General features: G+C 60.1%; 1 protein-coding gene across 1 annotated transcript in view; it reads left to right on the top strand.

Moving 5' to 3' along the window:
* Positions 1 to 13984, top strand: part of ADGRB2 (adhesion G protein-coupled receptor B2) — a 33313-nt gene extending 19329 nt beyond the window's left edge. Inside the window, 23 exon segments of the mRNA XM_036833359.1 lie at positions 467 to 571; positions 573 to 662; positions 836 to 904; positions 982 to 1090; positions 1419 to 1749; positions 2116 to 2221; positions 2415 to 2458; positions 2734 to 2860; positions 3319 to 3422; positions 3530 to 3632; positions 4322 to 4472; positions 4648 to 4717; positions 5112 to 5178; positions 5314 to 5399; positions 5703 to 5801; positions 7873 to 8044; positions 8362 to 8457; positions 8797 to 8836; positions 9514 to 10133; positions 12534 to 12569; positions 12833 to 12931; positions 13031 to 13087; positions 13503 to 13984. Coding sequence (XP_036689254.1) covers positions 467 to 571; positions 573 to 662; positions 836 to 904; positions 982 to 1090; positions 1419 to 1749; positions 2116 to 2221; positions 2415 to 2458; positions 2734 to 2860; positions 3319 to 3422; positions 3530 to 3632; positions 4322 to 4472; positions 4648 to 4717; positions 5112 to 5178; positions 5314 to 5399; positions 5703 to 5801; positions 7873 to 8044; positions 8362 to 8457; positions 8797 to 8836; positions 9514 to 10133; positions 12534 to 12569; positions 12833 to 12931; positions 13031 to 13087; positions 13503 to 13688 — 2967 coding nt within the window. The 3' untranslated portion in view covers positions 13689 to 13984.
* Positions 13985 to 17192: the final 3208 nt, after the last annotated feature.

Raw genomic sequence — 17192 nt, 5'->3', positions numbered from 1 at the left:
AATTATTTTTATGTCCCCAGTGCCCAGCCCAGGGCCTGCCATGGGGTAAGAATGTTGTTAGCAAACGTGGCCTGTGTGTACTCGTCTGACTGTAACCGGTATTTGTTGTGTTTGTGCTTGGAGCTCGTATTTGAGAGAGAGAGAGAGAGCGCATTACACTCCAGCGTGTGATGACCTCTTGGATTAGGGAGGTGCCTTGTCCTCAACTGTGGCTTGTCATCTTTTATATGTATATCTGAGCTCCTTCTTTCTTTTGCTGTTCCTATTTCAGTCTTTACGTATCTTTGGGGATTCTCTCTCTTTATGGGTCTCTTTCTTAGACTCTGTCTCCCCATGATCCCTTTGAGCATCTCTATCTGACCCTTTCCCTCTGGATGCAAGTGGTGGGTGGACTGGAGTGGGATGGGCCAGGGGCGGGTCCCGGCTCTTGACACACTGGTGACAGCAGCCTACCTGTCACTGGCAGCTTCGGGAGCACCTGGCCAAGGGGCAGCGTATGCTGGCGGGCGAGGGCATGTCCACAAGTGGTGCGGAGCCTGCAGGACTGCTGGCCCGGCGCACCTACTACAGTGGGGGACCTGCTTTTCTCCGTGGACATTCTGAGGAATGTCACTGACACCTTCAAGAGAGCCACCTATGTGCCCTCGGCTGATGACGTGCAGGTACCCTCTACCCTGTCAAGAGGAAGGAGGGCTGAAGGTCAGAAGCCCTAGATTGAAGGGGGAGGCCGGGCCCCTATAGCAGAGTCTGGGGGGGGGGTGGCAGGTGTGGCTGTGGCGGGGAAGCTACTGTCCCTGGGGCTGGGACCTCCCAACACCCACTGCTCTCTCCCCAGCGCTTCTTTCAGGTGGTGAGCTTCATGGTGGATGCAGAGAACAAGGACAAGTGGGATGATGCTCAGCAGGTGAGGGGCTGGGCTTCCAGGCTTGTTCCCCCATGACCCACCCCTGCCTCGGTCCCTTACGCCCTGTCTGCCCCCAGGTGTCCCCTGGCTCTGTGCACCTGCTCCGGGTCGTGGAGGACTTCATTCACCTGGTGGGCGACGCTCTCAAGGCCTTCCAGAGCTCTCTGATTGTCACAGATAACCTGGGTACAAGGAGGCAGGCTGGGGAGGGGGTGCTGGATGTGGCCGAACGCAGGATGCCTTGGGGGAGGGATGGTTTCTGAGGGCTTTTCCTATCTTCCTCTCTTTCTCTGGGCCCTGCCTTTCCCTCATTTAACCCCTTATTTGTATCTCTGTCTCCATGTTTCTTCCCATGCTCCGTCTCTTTGTTGTTTCTCTGTATACGTGTCTCCCCGCCTCTTTGTTTGTACCAACCTTGGTGTCTGCATCTGCCTTCCTGCTGTCTGTCTCCCCCACATTCATCTCTTCCCCTGTGACCTTCCCCTCTGTTTCTGTCTCTGTCTGTCCTCTGCAGTGATCAGCATTCAGCGAGAGCCCGTCTCGGCTGTGTCCAGCGACATCACGTTCCCCATGCGTGGCCGCCGGGGCATGAAGGACTGGGTGCGGTACTCAGAGGACCGCCTCTTCCTACCCAAGGAGGTGCTCAGCCTCTCCTCCCCAGGAAAGCCGGCCGCATCCGGGGCAGCAGGCAGCCTTGGCAGGGGGAGAGGCCCAGGAACCGTGCCCCCTGGCCCGGGCCACTCCCACCAGCGCCTCCTCCCGGCAGACCCTGAGGAGTCCTCCTCCTACTTTGTGATTGGTGCTGTGCTCTACCGCACCCTCGGCCTCATCCTGCCGCCCCCCAGGTGAGTCCCTGGGAGGGGTGGATGGGGCTGCTGCGGGTCCAGGGAGGACCAGGTAAGGGAAGGAGGGCTGAGCCCGTGCTGGCCACAGAGAGAGCCATCTGCAGCCTCAGGGACCCCTCGCCTGGCTCTGGACACAGGTGCTTCTCCAGGACGTCCATGCAGCTCCCAGAGGCTTCAGAGGGGGTTCCGGGGGTGTTGGACTGAGCTCTAGACCTCACCCAAAGTCCTGGGCCCCACTGAACTCTAGGCCTTCCCCTGGCCTTGGCACCATGGTAGCCCCCTGCCCTCGATCCAAAGCACCTTCAGGGTTCCTGACTGGGTCTGGGCACCTGCTGGCAGGAGCTGACCTCAGCATCTGTCCCCCAGGCCCCCGCTGGCCGTCACATCCAGGGTGATGACAGTGACTGTGAGGCCCCCCACCCAGCCACTAGCTGAGCCCCTCATCACCGTGGAGCTCTCCTATATCATCAACGTGAGTGGGGCCCTGGGCGGGGACCCTGGGTATGCCCCAGCCAGGGCAGCCAAAGGCCTGTCTGATGGGCAGGTGGTCTGCCCTGATGGCAGGCTGAACCGCTGACCTGTGTGGGGCCTGCCATGGCAGGATGGGGGTGGTCACGGGTGGGCAGCTTCCCACCCACGCTGCACTTAGGTCTTCTGCTCCTCAGGGCACCACGGATCCCCACTGTGCCAGCTGGGACTACTCCAGAGCGTGAGTTGGGCAGGGGCTCTGTGTGGGGAAGGGTGCAGCCCTGGGACTCCTCCCTCAGGAGGGGATGTCCTGCCTGGAAGGCCAGAGGGAGGGTGCCTTGGCACCATCCTTGGCCTGAGGGATCAAGGGCAAACCCTGTGGCTCCCGCTGCCTGCCTGCCTGCCTCTTGGATGTGGCCTTGCTCTGGGTTTCACCTGTCCTTGGGCAGTGGCCAGCACTGGGGGTGGGGCCGTGGAGCTGGGCTGGGGCTCATTCCACCTCTCCCTCCACCCAAGAGATGCCAGCTCAGGGGACTGGGACACTGAGAGCTGCCAGACCCTGGAGACCCAGGCAGCCCACACTCGCTGCCAGTGCCAGCACCTGTCCACCTTTGCTGTGCTGGCCCAGCCGCCCAAGGACCTGGTGAGTGGGAGGGAAGTGCCTGGGCTGGGCCGGAGAAGAGGCTCCTGGGTGCCAGTGGCCATCTGTGACAGTGCTGGCGGGGATCTGGGTGATCCCACGTGGCGTTTGCGTGGGTGTACTTGTGGGATTGCACGTGGAAGTCTGTGCCCCTGGGATGGTGCTCACAGCGATGACACATGCCCAGGGGTGTGTGGCAGTGGGTGATTGCATGCGTATACACACACACATGTGTCTGGTTGTGTGTGGAAGAGTGCGGGTGACAGCATAAATACACGTCCACGTACGTGACTGGGTCTGCTCTGTGCACGTGTGGAGGCAGTGGTGAGTCCCCTAATGTGTGTGGGTGTGACACAGGTGCAGGTGCCAGTCTGTCCTAGACAGGAGGTGGGGAGGGCGATGGCACCCTTGTAGCTGCCCTCTCCCAGTGACCCATCTGACGGTCTGCCCCTCTACCCCAGACCCTGGAGCTGGCGGGCTCCCCCTCGGTCCCCCTTGTGATCGGCTGTGCTGTGTCCTGCATGGCGCTGCTCACCCTCCTTGCCATCTATGCCGCCTTCTGGAGGTAGGTGGGACGGGGGGGGGTGGGGGGGGGCGAGGGGCGGGGCGGGAGGTGGCCGGCCACCCCAGGTTGGGCTAGCTCCCCTGTCTCTGCCCACTGTGCCCCACCAGGTTTATAAAATCGGAACGCTCCATCATCCTGCTGAATTTCTGCCTATCTATCCTGGCATCCAACATCCTGATCCTCGTGGGCCAGTCGCGGGTGCTGAGCAAGGCAGGTGCAGGCTCACAGGGGGGCCGGGGTGTGAGAGTGGGGCGAAGGGGGGATGGCGCGTGTGCTCGTGTGTATGAAACTAAGTGCCGGATGTGTGTAGACACTCGAGCTGGGTGTTGGGTGAGGGTGTGTGTGGGAGATAGTGTGTGTGAGCGTACATGAGGGAGTCGGAGAGGGGGTGTGTGTACTCCAGTGAGGGATGTCTGTGTACATCTGTGAACGTGTACGTGAGCGGAGTGCCTGTGCGCACGTGTGTTGGGCGTGTCTGCGGGCATGTGGGAGCCCAAGCGAAGCCTCCTGTGCCACTTGCCTGCATCTGATCTGTGTTGGCTGTCCCTTATGCCCCCTCGGCCCTCTCTGCACAGCGCCAGCCCTGCTGGTGCCAGACGTGGGGCCCACCCGGCCATGACGTGGCAGGCACTCCTGTTTGTCCCCCTCCCTGACAGCCCCGTCTGTGCGTGGGCAGCCTGCCCGCCCGCCTCCTGGATGCCGAGTGCCGTGTGTGTGTCACCGGGCCTGTGTCGTGCTGTGTGTGGGTGCAGGAAGACGGGGGTGCCTGGCAGGGTTCTGTGGGAGGCGGAGCTCAGGTGGGCGGCCGTGGCAGCGCCCAGCAGCAGACGTGGGAAGCACGGCGCCTCCCACCCTGGCGGCTGCTCAGGGCCACTCCCTCCCTCTCCTTCTCCCTGCAGGGTGTGTGCACCATGACAGCCGCCTTCCTGCACTTCTTCTTCCTCTCGTCCTTTTGCTGGGTGCTCACTGAGGCCTGGCAGTCCTACCTGGCTGTCATCGGACGGATGCGCACCCGCCTCGTCCGCAAGCGCTTCCTTTGCCTGGGCTGGGGTGAGCAGGGCTCGTGCTGGACCCTGTCACTGGGCCTTGGGGGCAGGGGCAGCAAGTGAGCTTCTGGCCCCGGCCCTGCTCTCTGGGCACAGGGGTCAGCTGGGCTGGGGGTCTGGGAGAATGAAGGACCCTGAGGACGAGCGGCCATCTCACTCTGGCTCCCCCGCTCCCCCAGGTCTGCCTGCCCTGGTGGTGGCCGTGTCGGTCGGCTTTACCCGCACCAAAGGATACGGTACATCCAGCTAGTACGTGGGCCTTCCCGGGGTGGGAAGCGGGAGTCAGTGGACCTGATAGGCCTCCAGACTTCTCGGGCTGTGATCCTGGCCCACTCCTGCTGTGGGACTTTGGGCAAATTCTCCCGTCTCAGCCTGTTTCCCTGACTATAAAAGGCTGTGCTGGGATTGGATAATCTCAGAACCATTTAGGTCAGGGATCAACCCTGGTAGCCCCAGGGCCCAGGTAGCCCCAGGGCCCTTGTTAGAGGGTCTCAGCAACAGTCAGTGGCTCACTCTCACCCTGTCTGGGTCCCTGCCCCATGCGTAAGGTGACCTGGCAGCTCAGGGAGCCCTGAGGGATGGTGTTTGAGCATGGGAGTGGGCCCACTGGTTGTCTGATACCCCCTCTTTCCGCCCTCCCCAGCTGCTGGCTCTCTCTGGAGGGTGGTCTGCTTTATGCCTTCGTGGGCCCAGCAGCTGTCATTGTCCTGGTATGTGCCCCTGCAGCGTCCTGGGAGGGGCATGGCCCCGGGGGGGGGGTCCTACCTCCTCCACCTGGGGATTTCCCTGCCAGGAGGGCATCTGGTGATCCTGTCTTCCCCTACCCCACTCCACCGGGCCCCCAGGTGAATATGCTCATCGGAATCATCGTCTTCAACAAGCTCATGGCTCGTGATGGCATCTCAGACAAGTCCAAGAAGCAGAGGGCCGGGTAAGGGGAGGGGGGTCGCTGTGACTTGGCCTTGTGGGAAATGCTGTAGGGAGGGTGGGCCACAGCTACTCTTGGAGACTCAGGGCTTGATGATGCGACCGGGGCTCCCTGACCTTGGTGCATCAAGGGTGCAGGCAAGGTGGGCACCCGGTGTGCTCAGCTGCAGCCCCTCGCCCACCCTAACCCACCTCTCTCTCTCTCATCTGCCCTCCCCCTCCCACCCCACTCGGGGCTCACACTGCCCCATCTCTTCCCACTTCCCGTGTGTCTCCCCCCTTCTCCCATGTCTGTGCCGCCCCCGAGGTCGGAGCGGTGCCCCTGGGCCAGCCTGCTCCTCCCCTGCTCAGCGTGTGGAGTGGTCCCCAGCCCCCTGCTCAGCTCAGCCTCGGCCAGGAACGCCATGTTAGTTGTGCCCCCGTGGGAAAGGGGGGGGTGGGAGGGGGCAAAAGAAGGGGGGGCAGTGCCCGTGGTGGGGGGAGGAGGGATATCAGCCCAGTGCCCTGGAAAACTTGCCCTGCCCCGCCAACTGCCATGCACTCTCAAGGGCTCAACATTGTGATGGCAAAGAGGCCACAGGGAATGAATGTCTGTGCCTTCCAGAAAATGCCGGATTCCCGTGCCCACCCCTTGCTCCCTGGCCCTGCCCCCCCAGCCCCGGCTTACATTTTATCCAGGCACAGACACACACTCCCCCTTATAGCCCCAACCTACAGAGGCTCATAGAATCTTCCACCCTTAGAATTTTTGAGCCCATAGAACCTTAGAATTAGAATGGTAGAATCTTAGAATAAGACAGTCAGAAGCTAAGAATGTTCGAATGAGTGAATCATAGAGTCTTATCATCTGTCATAGAATCTGAGACTTAGAATTTCAGAGGCATTGAATCTTACAATCAGTTGGAGGACAGAGAATCTTGGAGGTTGGGAATTATTTCACTGAGCTGTCCCCGGGCAGCTGAGACTCTTAAAATCCCAGCCGCACAAGAGTAGAATGAATGAATGAACTTCAGGGCTTCAGGCCCAACCTCCCACTCAGGGCCAGAAATCCAGCTGACCCTCCCTGAGCAGTGGGGGCCCAGCTCTGTCTTGCACACCTCCAGGATCAGGGAGCTCACTGCCTCTGGAGGCGGCTGGCACCATCTCTGGGAACCTCTGTGTAGCAGAAAGCTCCCTTTCACTTGGGCTCCCATCTGCCTCTCTGACTCAGTCTCTCAGAACTAGCAGTTAAAACCTTGGGCTTCCGAGGCGCCACTTTGGGTTTGCATCCCGGCTCTGTCTCTGTCTGCCCAGCTGGGCACACTCCAGTTTCCTCATCTGTAAATTGGGATAATAATCCCCATGCCTGTTTACTGGAGTTGTTTTGGTCACAGTGTGATTAATGTATGTAAAGTATTTGGTGTAGGGCCTGCCAGAGAATTGGTGGTTAATCAGTGGTAGCCCTCATGGCTGTGATTAGGTCCTCTCTTTAGTCTTGGCTCTGCCCCCGGGGCCTATGGAGACCACTGTGCCCGCCCCCTGCCAGGCTGAACAGCCCTGGACCGCTCTTCCTAGGGCAGGTCTTGGCCGCCTGCCCACCTCTCTGCCTTGTCCAGAGCTGTGCCCACCCCTGCCTGACTCTCCCACCGGCGGTGTTCATGAGGCAGAGTGGGCAGGGTGTAGCACCTGGCCCAGTAGGGCAAGACTGCCCTACTGTGCACTCGTGGGCTGTTGCTGGTGGGGGCGGGCTGGCACTGGTGCCCGGATGCCCGGGCCCCTCTGCCTTTTTTCTCTGCCCTCCCTTGTCAAGGAGGCCGGGGATCTGTGGGTTTGGCCCTGACCCTGGCTTTGACCCCCAGCCCCAGCTATGATCTTTCTGCCCAGCTCTGAGCAGGCCCTGGGAGCCTGGCACCTCCTCCTTGGGAAGCTGAAGGGGAGGAGCCTCTGCTGCCCTGGCCCCCCGTCTTCTCCCCAAAGATTTGTGCTCTGTGATGTCCTCCGTCCTCTCTGCCGATTTAACCTTCCTGTGTGTCTCTGCCCGTCTCATCCGCTCTCTCACCATGTCTGCCGTCTCTCTTTGTCCCTCTTCCTCTCCTCCCCTCCCAGACTCTCTGGGGATGTGGCCCAGGCCTGTGATTCTGTGCAAATTGTGGCTGAAACTCACAGCGTCTGTATCTGTCTCCCTCCTCCTCTTCTCTCCCACTGTTTCTTTCCACCTTCTTTGTCTCTGTCCGCTGATGCTGCCTCTGGCTCAGTCCCATTGTGTCGGTGTGTCTGTCCCTCCCCCTCTCCTTGTCCCCCAGTTTTCTGCTCTTTGTCTTTGTTCTGTTTCTCTGCCTCCGGCTCCTCAGCCCCCCTGCTTGGGGACATTACTGAGGTCTTGGCATTTGGGGCCCTGCCAGTCGTGGGCAGCTTAAGGGCCCCAGGCTGAGTGCAGGCCCAGGCTCTGCCCAGCCTGTCCCCTGGAGTGTCGCCCTGACCCTCTGCCTTGTCCTCAGGGCCTCGCTCTGGAGCTCCTGCGTGGTGCTGCCCCTGCTGGCGCTCACCTGGATGTCCGCCGTCCTGGCCATGACAGACCGCCGCTCCGTCCTCTTCCAGGCCCTCTTTGCTGTCTTCAACTCGGCGCAGGGCTTTGTCATCACAGCTGTGCACTGCTTTCTGCGCCGAGAGGTGGGCTGGGCCTCTCCTGCCCCTGTCCGCCCCCGACCATGCCAGTCCCTCGCTTGTCCCCACGGTGCAGATGGGTGCAGATGAGGAAGATTGAGGCCCGACCGGGTCCCCAGCTGGGCAGCCCTTGATGTGCACGCTGATAGCTTGGGCAGCCTTGGCCTTGGCCTCGGCCCCCTGGGGCTCCTTCTCCCCTCCCCTAAGCTGGATGCGCTTCTTTCCTTCCACACCCGTCTGGGTGCCTGGGGTGGGAGGCACAGCCAACCGTGGCGGGGGGCCCTGTGGCAGCCTCAGGCCCAGCAGGCACCTGCTGCCCCCAGGTCCAGGATGTGGTGAAGTGCCAGATGGGCGTGTGCCGGGCCGATGAGAGTGAAGACTCCCCCGACTCGTGTAAGAACGGGCAGCTGCAGATCCTGGTGAGTGAGGAGGCCTGGGCAGGGCACAGGTGCGTTCTGAGTGCCCCCTGCCCTAGACCCCTCACCTGCCTCATCTATGGCAGGGAAGGAACAGAGACTGGGTTTGATTCAGGCTCAGCCACTGACAGCTGGGTGGCCTTGGGCAAGTCCCTCCCCCCTTCAGTCTTCCTGCTGTCAGGTGTGGCTGGAGGAGACCACGCCTGGGGCCCCTCTGCTCTGTTGGGCAGTGTGCCCAACAGAGGCAGACCCTCTGGGTGGGTAGGGAGGGGCCTGCATCCCCCCCACCCGGATACATGGATCCTCTCTCTGCCTGTCTGCTCTCTCCCTCTCTGCCTATAGTCAGACTTTGAAAAAGATGTGGATCTGGCTTGTCAGACAGGTGAGTGTGCCAGGGCAGAGCCGAGAATGGCCCCAGAGAGGGGCAAGAAGGGAGGGCCCCCAGCCGCACCAAGGAAGGCCCTGACAGGCGTCTGGCTGCGGGGTCCAACTTTTGAGTCAGGCAACCCTGAGTTGGATTCAAGGCTGTGAACACCACTCACTGTATCACTTTGGGCAAACACCTTACCCCTGGAGCCTCAGTTAACACACCTATAAAGGAGAGAAATCTGTCCTCCCAGGGTGGGTGGGAGCCTTACGTGAACTGGGGGACGTCAAGTGCCTAGCCGGGTGCTCGACACAAAGTGGCTGTTATATCATTGTGTCATTTCCATGATTCTTACCAGAACCTCCTTCAAGTTCTGTCTCCTGGGGAGGAGCAGCCCAGGGAGCGGGGAGGAGCAAGGCTCTTTTGACAGCCTTGGGGCTGTCGGGTCAGAGGTCAGGACCCGCACCCGGGCACTGTGGGAGCTGGGCCTTGGCTTCGTTCCTCTCCCTCCCTTGCTGTGGGCCTCTGGGATAGACACCTTCTTAACCCCTGTGTTAACCACCCAGCCATCACGCCAGGACTCAGTTTCCCCCGCTGTCCAAGCTCAGGGGCTTGGTACCTGCTCAGCCTGGGCAAGGGCCTCTGGGGGCTCCTCCTCCCCCGGACTTACCTCCCTCCACTCCTGCCCCCAGTGCTGTTCAAGGAGGTCAACACTTGTAACCCGTCCACCATCACGGGCACACTGTCCCGCCTGTCCCTCGACGAGGACGAGGAGCCCAAGTCCTGCCTCGTGGGTCCCGAGGGCAGCCTCAGCTTCTCACCGCTGCCTGGCAATCTCCTGGTGCCCATGGCAGCCTCACCAGGGCTGGGGGAGCCACCGCCCCCCCAGGAGGCCAACCCCGTGTACATGTGTGGGGAGGGTGGCCTGCGGCAGCTGGACCTCACGTGGCTGCAGCCTGCCGAGCCGGGCTCCGACGGGGACTACATGGTGCTGCCCCGGAGGACTCTGAGCTTGCAGCCCGGCGGCGGGGGCGGAGGTGGCGAGGACGCCCCGCGGGCCCGGCCCGAGGGCACCCCCCGGCGGGCTGCCAAGGCACTGGGCCATGCCGAAGGCTACCCCAGCTTCCTGTCTGTGGACCACTCGGGCCTGGGGCTGGGCCCTGCCTACGGGTCGCTACAGAACCCCTACGGGATGACCTTCCAACCGCCACCGCCGACACCCAGCGCCCGCCAAGTGCCCGAGCCGGGGGAGCGCAGCCGGACCATGCCCCGCACCGTGCCCGGCTCCACCATGAAGCTGGGCTCCCTGGAGGTGAGGGGCTGCTGGGCACGGGCTGGGGATGAGGGGGTGGGAGGCCTGCCCCCGGGTGCCTGTGACTGTGTCTGGCAGCAGCCGGGAAGGGACAGCCGGCAGCCTCCTCATACAAAGTCCTGGGGAGTATATCTGCTGTGCGTTTCTCCTCCGTTTGTGCCCACGGCGGCTCCAAGGGAATCCTGGCTCCTCTGAGCTCCTCAAATGGGCTTGGACGCCACGCGCTGAGGGTGCACTTCTCGAAGGTGCTCACACTTGCTTTAGTGCCTGTTTTGGGGTGACCGGTTAGGATGGGCCCTCCTTTAAGGGGCCTGTGGCTCAGGCCCGGTGCTCTATTGCTAGGGAAGCCACATCATAGGGGATGAGAGCCTGGGTCTCCGAGTCCCCAAGTTCAGATCTGGACGCTGCCGATCAGTGAGATTTGGAGCATAATCTTCCCCTGAGGCTCACGTAGTCTCTCTTCGCCTTAATCTCTCTAGTCTCTCTTCGCCTTAATCTCTCCGAGCCTCAGTCTCCTCATTTGTAAAGTGGGGATAACACAGGAGCAGCCTCTTGGTAGAGTTGTTGCCAGGACTAATTGATATAAAACATTTATCTCTGTGTGGAGCAGATAGAAAGTGCTAGATGATTGGGGATTGCTACTGGTATCATTCCTGAAATCAGCCTCAGGCACTGCCCGTAGGCCTGTGGTAATTGCCCCTCTCTTCCTGAGAAAATGTCAGCCCGTCTCTTTCCCTGCCTGTGTGTTTTCTGTGGCTGTCCCACCTTCTCTCTGACCTCCTCAGGCCTGCTCCCTGCAGGGAATCACTGGCAACAAGCAGTTGGTCATGGCCCACTGTAGAACTCTAGAACTTTCGTTGGAGGGATGAGGAGGGTGTGGATGAGGACAGGGTCAGGAGTCACAGCTCGGGCACCACTGGCTGCTCATGTTTGGCCCCAGAAACCGGCTCCCCTTCCTCCCCACAGAGAAAACTAAGTTAGCAGCTAGAAGGTTTGCAAGTTTAGTTTTTCTCCCAAAATGTTTCTTGAACATTTGGTGCCTGCTCTTGCCGCAGATGGCAGAAACAGGAAGGCGTCACAAAGACAGAAAACTTGACACGGGAACTGGGGAGGGGAGCGCTCAGCATCGTGGCAGGTTTTGTTCTGGGGACACCTGTCCATGCTTGGGCCCCTGAGGAGGGGCCAGCCCTGGGCTCCTTGTGTGGGAGGTAGCAAAAAACACGGCAGAGTCTTGAGGGGTCAAGGATGACGTCCAGAATTCTGGTGTGGGCAACTGCGATGGGGCGGAGGAGCGCGTTTGGGGCGGGGGAATTTAGAGTTTATTCTCTTGGGCGCAGCCGTGTGTGCCTTGCCCGTGGGCATCAGGGAGCAGGGAGAGGAGTCCCACTGCCTCCAGAAAGTGCAGTGTGGCTGGGAACGGGAAGGACACGTGTGTGTGTGTGTGTGTGTGTGTGTGTGTGTGTGTGGTGAAGGGCAGGGGAGAGCGCAGGGCAGAGTGCGGGGGCCGAGAGTTGGAGACGCCAGGGTGGATGGTGAAGAAAGAGCAGGCAGGGAGGTGGAAGGACCAGGAGAGGGGTGTCACCACCCCAGTGGTGGTTATCGTGTCTGCAGGCCTGGGACTGGGGAGATCTAGATGACGGTTTTAGCGGCGTTCTTGAGGACTGTGGGGCAAGTCCCTTCACCCTGGACCTCAGTTTCCCCAGTGTAACCTGAGAAGGTTGGTCTTGACCTCGTGAGCACTCCTGCGCCAACATTCTGAGACTCTAAGGCCTCCTTCTTGAGTGGCACCGAATGCTGCATAGGCCACTGGGGCCTTGAAGGTGGTCTTGGGCAAGTGAGAGCCGGGAGAGGCATGAGGGAGGGAGGCCAGGGAGGCAGGGCCAAATTTGGCAGGAAAAGGGGCAAAGTGCGGTGAAAGGAAGGTTTCTGTAACCCTGCGTCCTGTATTTGCAGGACAAGTGGAGGTTTCCAGGGAGAGAGGAGCCCGTTGGTGGCAGAGAGGATGGGGCAAGATGGGGCAGGACAGAGGGGTGGAATCCAGGACACAGAGGAAGGAGGGTCTGCTCTGTGATCCCATGTGGGGATCTGTGTCCCGCCGTGTTGGAAGTCTGTGCTGTGACATCTGGTCCACGTGCAGGTGCATGTCTACGCGTGTGCCAGCCTTTGTGTGCCCCTGGTAGTCCTGCGGTGGGGTAGCGCCCTGGCGCCTCATCTCCCAGGCCCCAAGCCCATTTCCACAACCTCAAGGGCTGTCCTTTAAAGGATTCTTAGCTCCTGAGCCTGGGCTGGGGGAAGGTACAGTGGGCAGACCCTGGGGGAGCAGATTTCCTCACTCTAAACCCCCTGCACATGGTCAAAAGTTTTCTTCTCTTTCACTGCTTCCTTGTTACTCCTTCCCAGCGAAAGAAGTTACGGTATTCAGACCTGGACTTTGAGGTAAGTGCTACAGTGTATGTATGTGTTGGGTTTGGGATTGCTGGGGGCGGTTTGTCCCTGGAGGGTCCCCTCCTAAAATTAGCCCAAGCCCCAGTGCAGAGCCTGACCCCATGGCGGTCCCTCAAGTGCCCAAGCCCGTAGCTCTGGGGTGAAGAAAGAGCCAGGCCTTGTCCCAGAGGGGCCATTAGCAGGCAGGGATGTGGGGACCGAGGATGCTGAGCGTCCCGTGGGGAGCACCTGCCCTGACGCCCTGTGGCTCCCAGAAGGTGATGCACACCCGGAAACGGCACTCGGAACTCTACCATGAGCTCAACCAGAAATTCCACACTTTCGACCGCTACCGCAGCCAGTCCACGGCCAAGGTGAGGGCTTCTCTTGTGACTGCCCCTGCCTGAAGCTCGGGGCCCAACCTGGCACAGTGGCCCCTGGGGTCAGACCCTGACCCGTGGCCCCCGTTTCAGAGGGAGAAGCGGTGGAGTGTGTCCTCAGGTGGGGCAGCCGAACGGAGCGTGTCCAGCGTAAGTGCCCCAGGCTGGGGTGGGGTGGGGGGAGGTGGGCCTCGGGGCACTCATTCCCTCCCTGCCCTCCTCCCCGGCCTGGGCAGCCTCAGCTTGCCTCACCAAGGGCCTGCCCATGGCATAAGCAACAGTCTGGGGTTTTTAGGAGATGGGGGGTTTTGGTGGGAGCTCCATCAGGATCTTGAGGAGGGTGGGCAGCAGGAGACATGGTCTCAGGGGGCCACTCTGAGCACAGGGATCAGGAACCCCACTCTGGAGCCAGGCGGGTCTGGATTTGAACTCCACTTTGGCACCCGATTGCTCGGTAACTTTGGGCGTCACTGGCCCTCCCTGGGCCTTCTCAGTTGGTTCTTCTGTACAGTGGGTGAGAGGGTATTGGCCCATCGCCACGGGCCCTTCCCTCTCCCCGCCACAGGAGAAACCCAGTCCAGGGGAGCGTCCCGGCTTGTCCCAACAGCGGCGACATCAGAGCTGGAGCACCTTTAAGTCTATGACGCTGGGCTCGCTGCCCCCCAAGCCCCGAGAACGGCTGGCCCTGCACCGGGCAGCAGCCTGGGAGCCCACAGAACCACCGGATGGTGACTTCCAGACAGAGGTGTGAGTGCCACTCCGGACTGCCCACTGCGTATAAATATTATATATCTCTCTATTTTCACACTCCACTTTGGAACTACCCAGGAGCCAGCGCCCCCTCCCCTCTCCCGAGGGCTGGGCAGGGAGGCACAGTGGACTCAGCTGGGCTGGGGGAGCCAGACACAGCGTGGCCGGGGGACCAGGGCCCTTCCTTGTCTCTCAGAGGCCCCTCAGCCCCTGGAGCCCCATCTTCACCCCCAGCCTGTCTGTCCCTGTCCTGGGCTGGGGAGGGGGGAGGGAACTTTCTTGGGAATAAACTTCACTCTGTGGATTTTGCTGCTGAGCTATTTGCTTTCCCCAGGGGAAGGCCCAGCCCTGGGACCCCAACTTTGTTCCTCCATCTCTTTGGTTCGCCTCGCTTGGTCTTGTCAAATTGTGATGGGGTCAGGCTGACTCCACCTGGGAGGGGGTGGCCTAGGCTCTGACTCCATCCTTGCCTCTGACTCCCTGGGTGACCCTGGACACAACCCTTCCCCTGTTGGGACCTGAGGTAAGCAGATTGGGAATGTAGGGTGGGGCCCCTTGAAGTAAGACTTCCCCATTGGCTGTGATGGTCATGGCTGCCTTTCACTGGGGCCCAGAGGCCACGCAGAGCTTAGTGACCTCAAGTTCCCCATATGTGAAATGGGGATGGTGACAGTACCTACCTCATAGGGTTGTTACGAGGATGAAACAGATTAACATATGTAAAGTTAGCTTAGCAGTGCCTGGCACAGAAGAAGCTCTTTTAGTATTAGCTGTTGTCTAAGGCACCTGGTCTCCTGCTGTGCTCTGTGCTAGGAGTTCCACACCCTCGGCCTGGACCCGTCACAACAACCTTGCAGGAAAGTTTTAGGTGGCCTATTTTGTGGATAAGAAAATGAGATGGGAAGTGACTTGCTCAAGGCCACAGTCAGAGACAGGGCTGGGACTTCACCTTTATCAGTACCCTCCTAGTAGGACTGGAAGCTTGAGCTCAGCTTCCAGGGACCTGACCTTCATGGCTGCAGAGGAGCATCGGAGAGCTCAGGTTCCAGGGCTCAGGGGGGGTGTGGGGTGTGGGGTGGAGGTTCCAGGGCTCAGGGTGGGTGTGGGGTGCCAGAGGGCAGTTTCTAGGGCGTAGTCTTTATAAACCTGAGTGAGTGAACCCTTCTCAGTTCCCAGGAATCCAGGCAAAGAACGGGTAGAATCAGTGTGGAGACATGTTGCCATGGCTCTTCTGTGGTCAGGCAGCCATGGGAGCAGAGGCCACAGGTGCAGCTGCCGGCCTGGTCATTTAGCAACATGGGCACCTCTGGGCCCCTCCCCAGAGACTCTGAGACACAGATGCAGGCCCTTGGAGAGCTGACTGACTCTGGAGGTGGACATGTCAGAGGGAGGGGTTAGGTGCTATAGGAACCTGGACGGGGGAGAAGGAAGAAGGGACTGGCTGCTGGGGTGGGGGTGGGTGTCACAGCTAATGGCCTCCTGGAGGGGCTGGAGGAGTGGGTGTCATGGTGATACTGGCTCCCTAAGTCTCCTCTGAATCCTGCCAGCTGCGGGCCCGGTCAGAGGAGGGAGCAGACCCCCACCCTCCCCTTGGGCAGCCCCAGCACTTATGGGTACAAAGCCATCACTCAGGCACCGTCTCACTTGAGTCTTCGAGGTAGGTATTGTGACTCCCCCATTTTACAGATGAGGAAATCAAGGCTCACAGAGGGACCTGACTTTCCCAAACTCCCACGGCTTGTAAGTGGCTATATTGCAACTTGTGCCCGGAGGTGGCAGAATCCCCAGTACCAGCCAGCTTAGGCCAAAGGGGACTTCGTTCGCTTCGGAGTTGCAAGCTGCAGGAAGGGAGTGGTAGGTGGTGGGTGGGTGGCTAGCCTTGGGCGATGAAGGCCAGGATCAGGGTGTGGCCAGATCTCCCATCCCTTCCAGCTGCTCTCTATGTCAGCTCCATTCTTTCAGGCAAGCTTCCTCATCCCCCTGGGCCCCCCAGGCTTCCTTCTCCCAGCCCCTATCACTCAACTCTGCCCCCGGAGGGAAAGAAACTTTCTCTTGAATTCCAATCAGAAAACCCCCAAGGAAGGGCTCTGATTGGCCCCAGCCAGGGGGTGGGGCGCTGTGATTGGCAGCCCCCTTGGGAACCTCAGGGGAGGGGGAGGGGGAGTAGGTCTCCAAAAGGGGAGGTCCTATTCCCAGAAGGGGGCAGTAGGCTCATACAAACAAAGCCCCGGTCCCTGACCTTTTGCCAGCAGATCCCACGCCACATCTGGGCCAGGCCTTTTTCTAAAAGAGGCATCACCTAAAGCCTTCTGGGTGCCTTTCCTGTGTTTCTGCCTCCCCGCTTCCCAGCGCTGGGCTCCACTGGCCACCACAAGGATCTCTCGGGATGAGGTGCAGTGTGCATTCCCCTCCCTGCTTGTAGTTTCTTGCTTTGCATCTGGTTTGAGGAGGAGGGTGAGTATTATTCATCCTGTTGATCCTGCTCGACAGCAGCCACAGCTGCAGCAGAGGCTCCTGAGGGCTTTGAGACTCACCACTTCCATGGTCAGGGGCAGAGCTTTCCTGTGTCGAGGGCTGTGCTCCTCTCTGCCCGTCAGTCCCCACTCCCTAGGCACTGACTTGCTGCGTCTCTTCAGACAGGTCACCGGGGCCCCGTCTGACTGGGGTTTCCTTATCTGTAGTCCTGATTGTCCTTTCGCTTGGGCTAATATCTAACAACCTGTCACGTCTTTCCTAGACTTGAATTTCTCATCTCATTGTCCTCCTTATTCTCTCTGCCTCCAGTCGCTACCTAGCTCTGGGGTGATCTTTCCAAAATGCACATCTGGCCAGGTCACTGCTCTCCCTGCTCAGAAGGCTTCCAAGGACCCTAGAATTAGCCTAGAATGCAAGGTCCTTAGTGATGTGGCCCTTGCCTACCTCTCCTGGCCCATCTCTCTCACCTCCATGCTTTTGCACATGCCATTCCTTCTGCCTGGAACTTTCACCTGCTCACACTGGCAACTTCCGCTTCAGCCTTCCAGATCTAGCCCCAGTGGCCCCCCTCCGTGAAGCTGCCCCTGAGCTCCCCGCCTCAGCAGTCAGCACTCGCTGGGCTTCCACAGCCCCGGCACACACTTTGACTCTCACACTGCTTGCACAGAATGGCTATCATCTATGTCAGCCTGGTTTGGGTTTGTGCACTCAGCCGAGGGCTCCATGTGGAGCAGGCCTCAGTGGCTGTTTACTGAGTGAACAGATGGAATGCACAAATCTCTCGGAACATTGGTTTTCTCATCTGCAAAATGGGGATACCGATAATCCTTACCCAGCCTTCCTCACTGGGTATCCAGAACATGACTTGAGATTATTCCTGGGGAGAGTTTTGCAGATGGTATCCACCCCTCCCCCAGTTATTCCTTCTTGGGCCTCTGTGCTATATATATTAGGACCCCAGGTGGGAAGCCAGCCCTGGGTGCTGTCCAGGGTGCTGAATGGGACGCTGCCCTCCCAAGCAATAAGGAGA

This window comes from Balaenoptera musculus, chromosome 1 (genome assembly GCF_009873245.2).
Source record: "Balaenoptera musculus isolate JJ_BM4_2016_0621 chromosome 1, mBalMus1.pri.v3, whole genome shotgun sequence".
Taxonomy (NCBI): Eukaryota; Metazoa; Chordata; class Mammalia; order Artiodactyla; family Balaenopteridae; genus Balaenoptera; species Balaenoptera musculus.
This window is presented reverse-complemented; position numbering and strand designations above follow the sequence as displayed.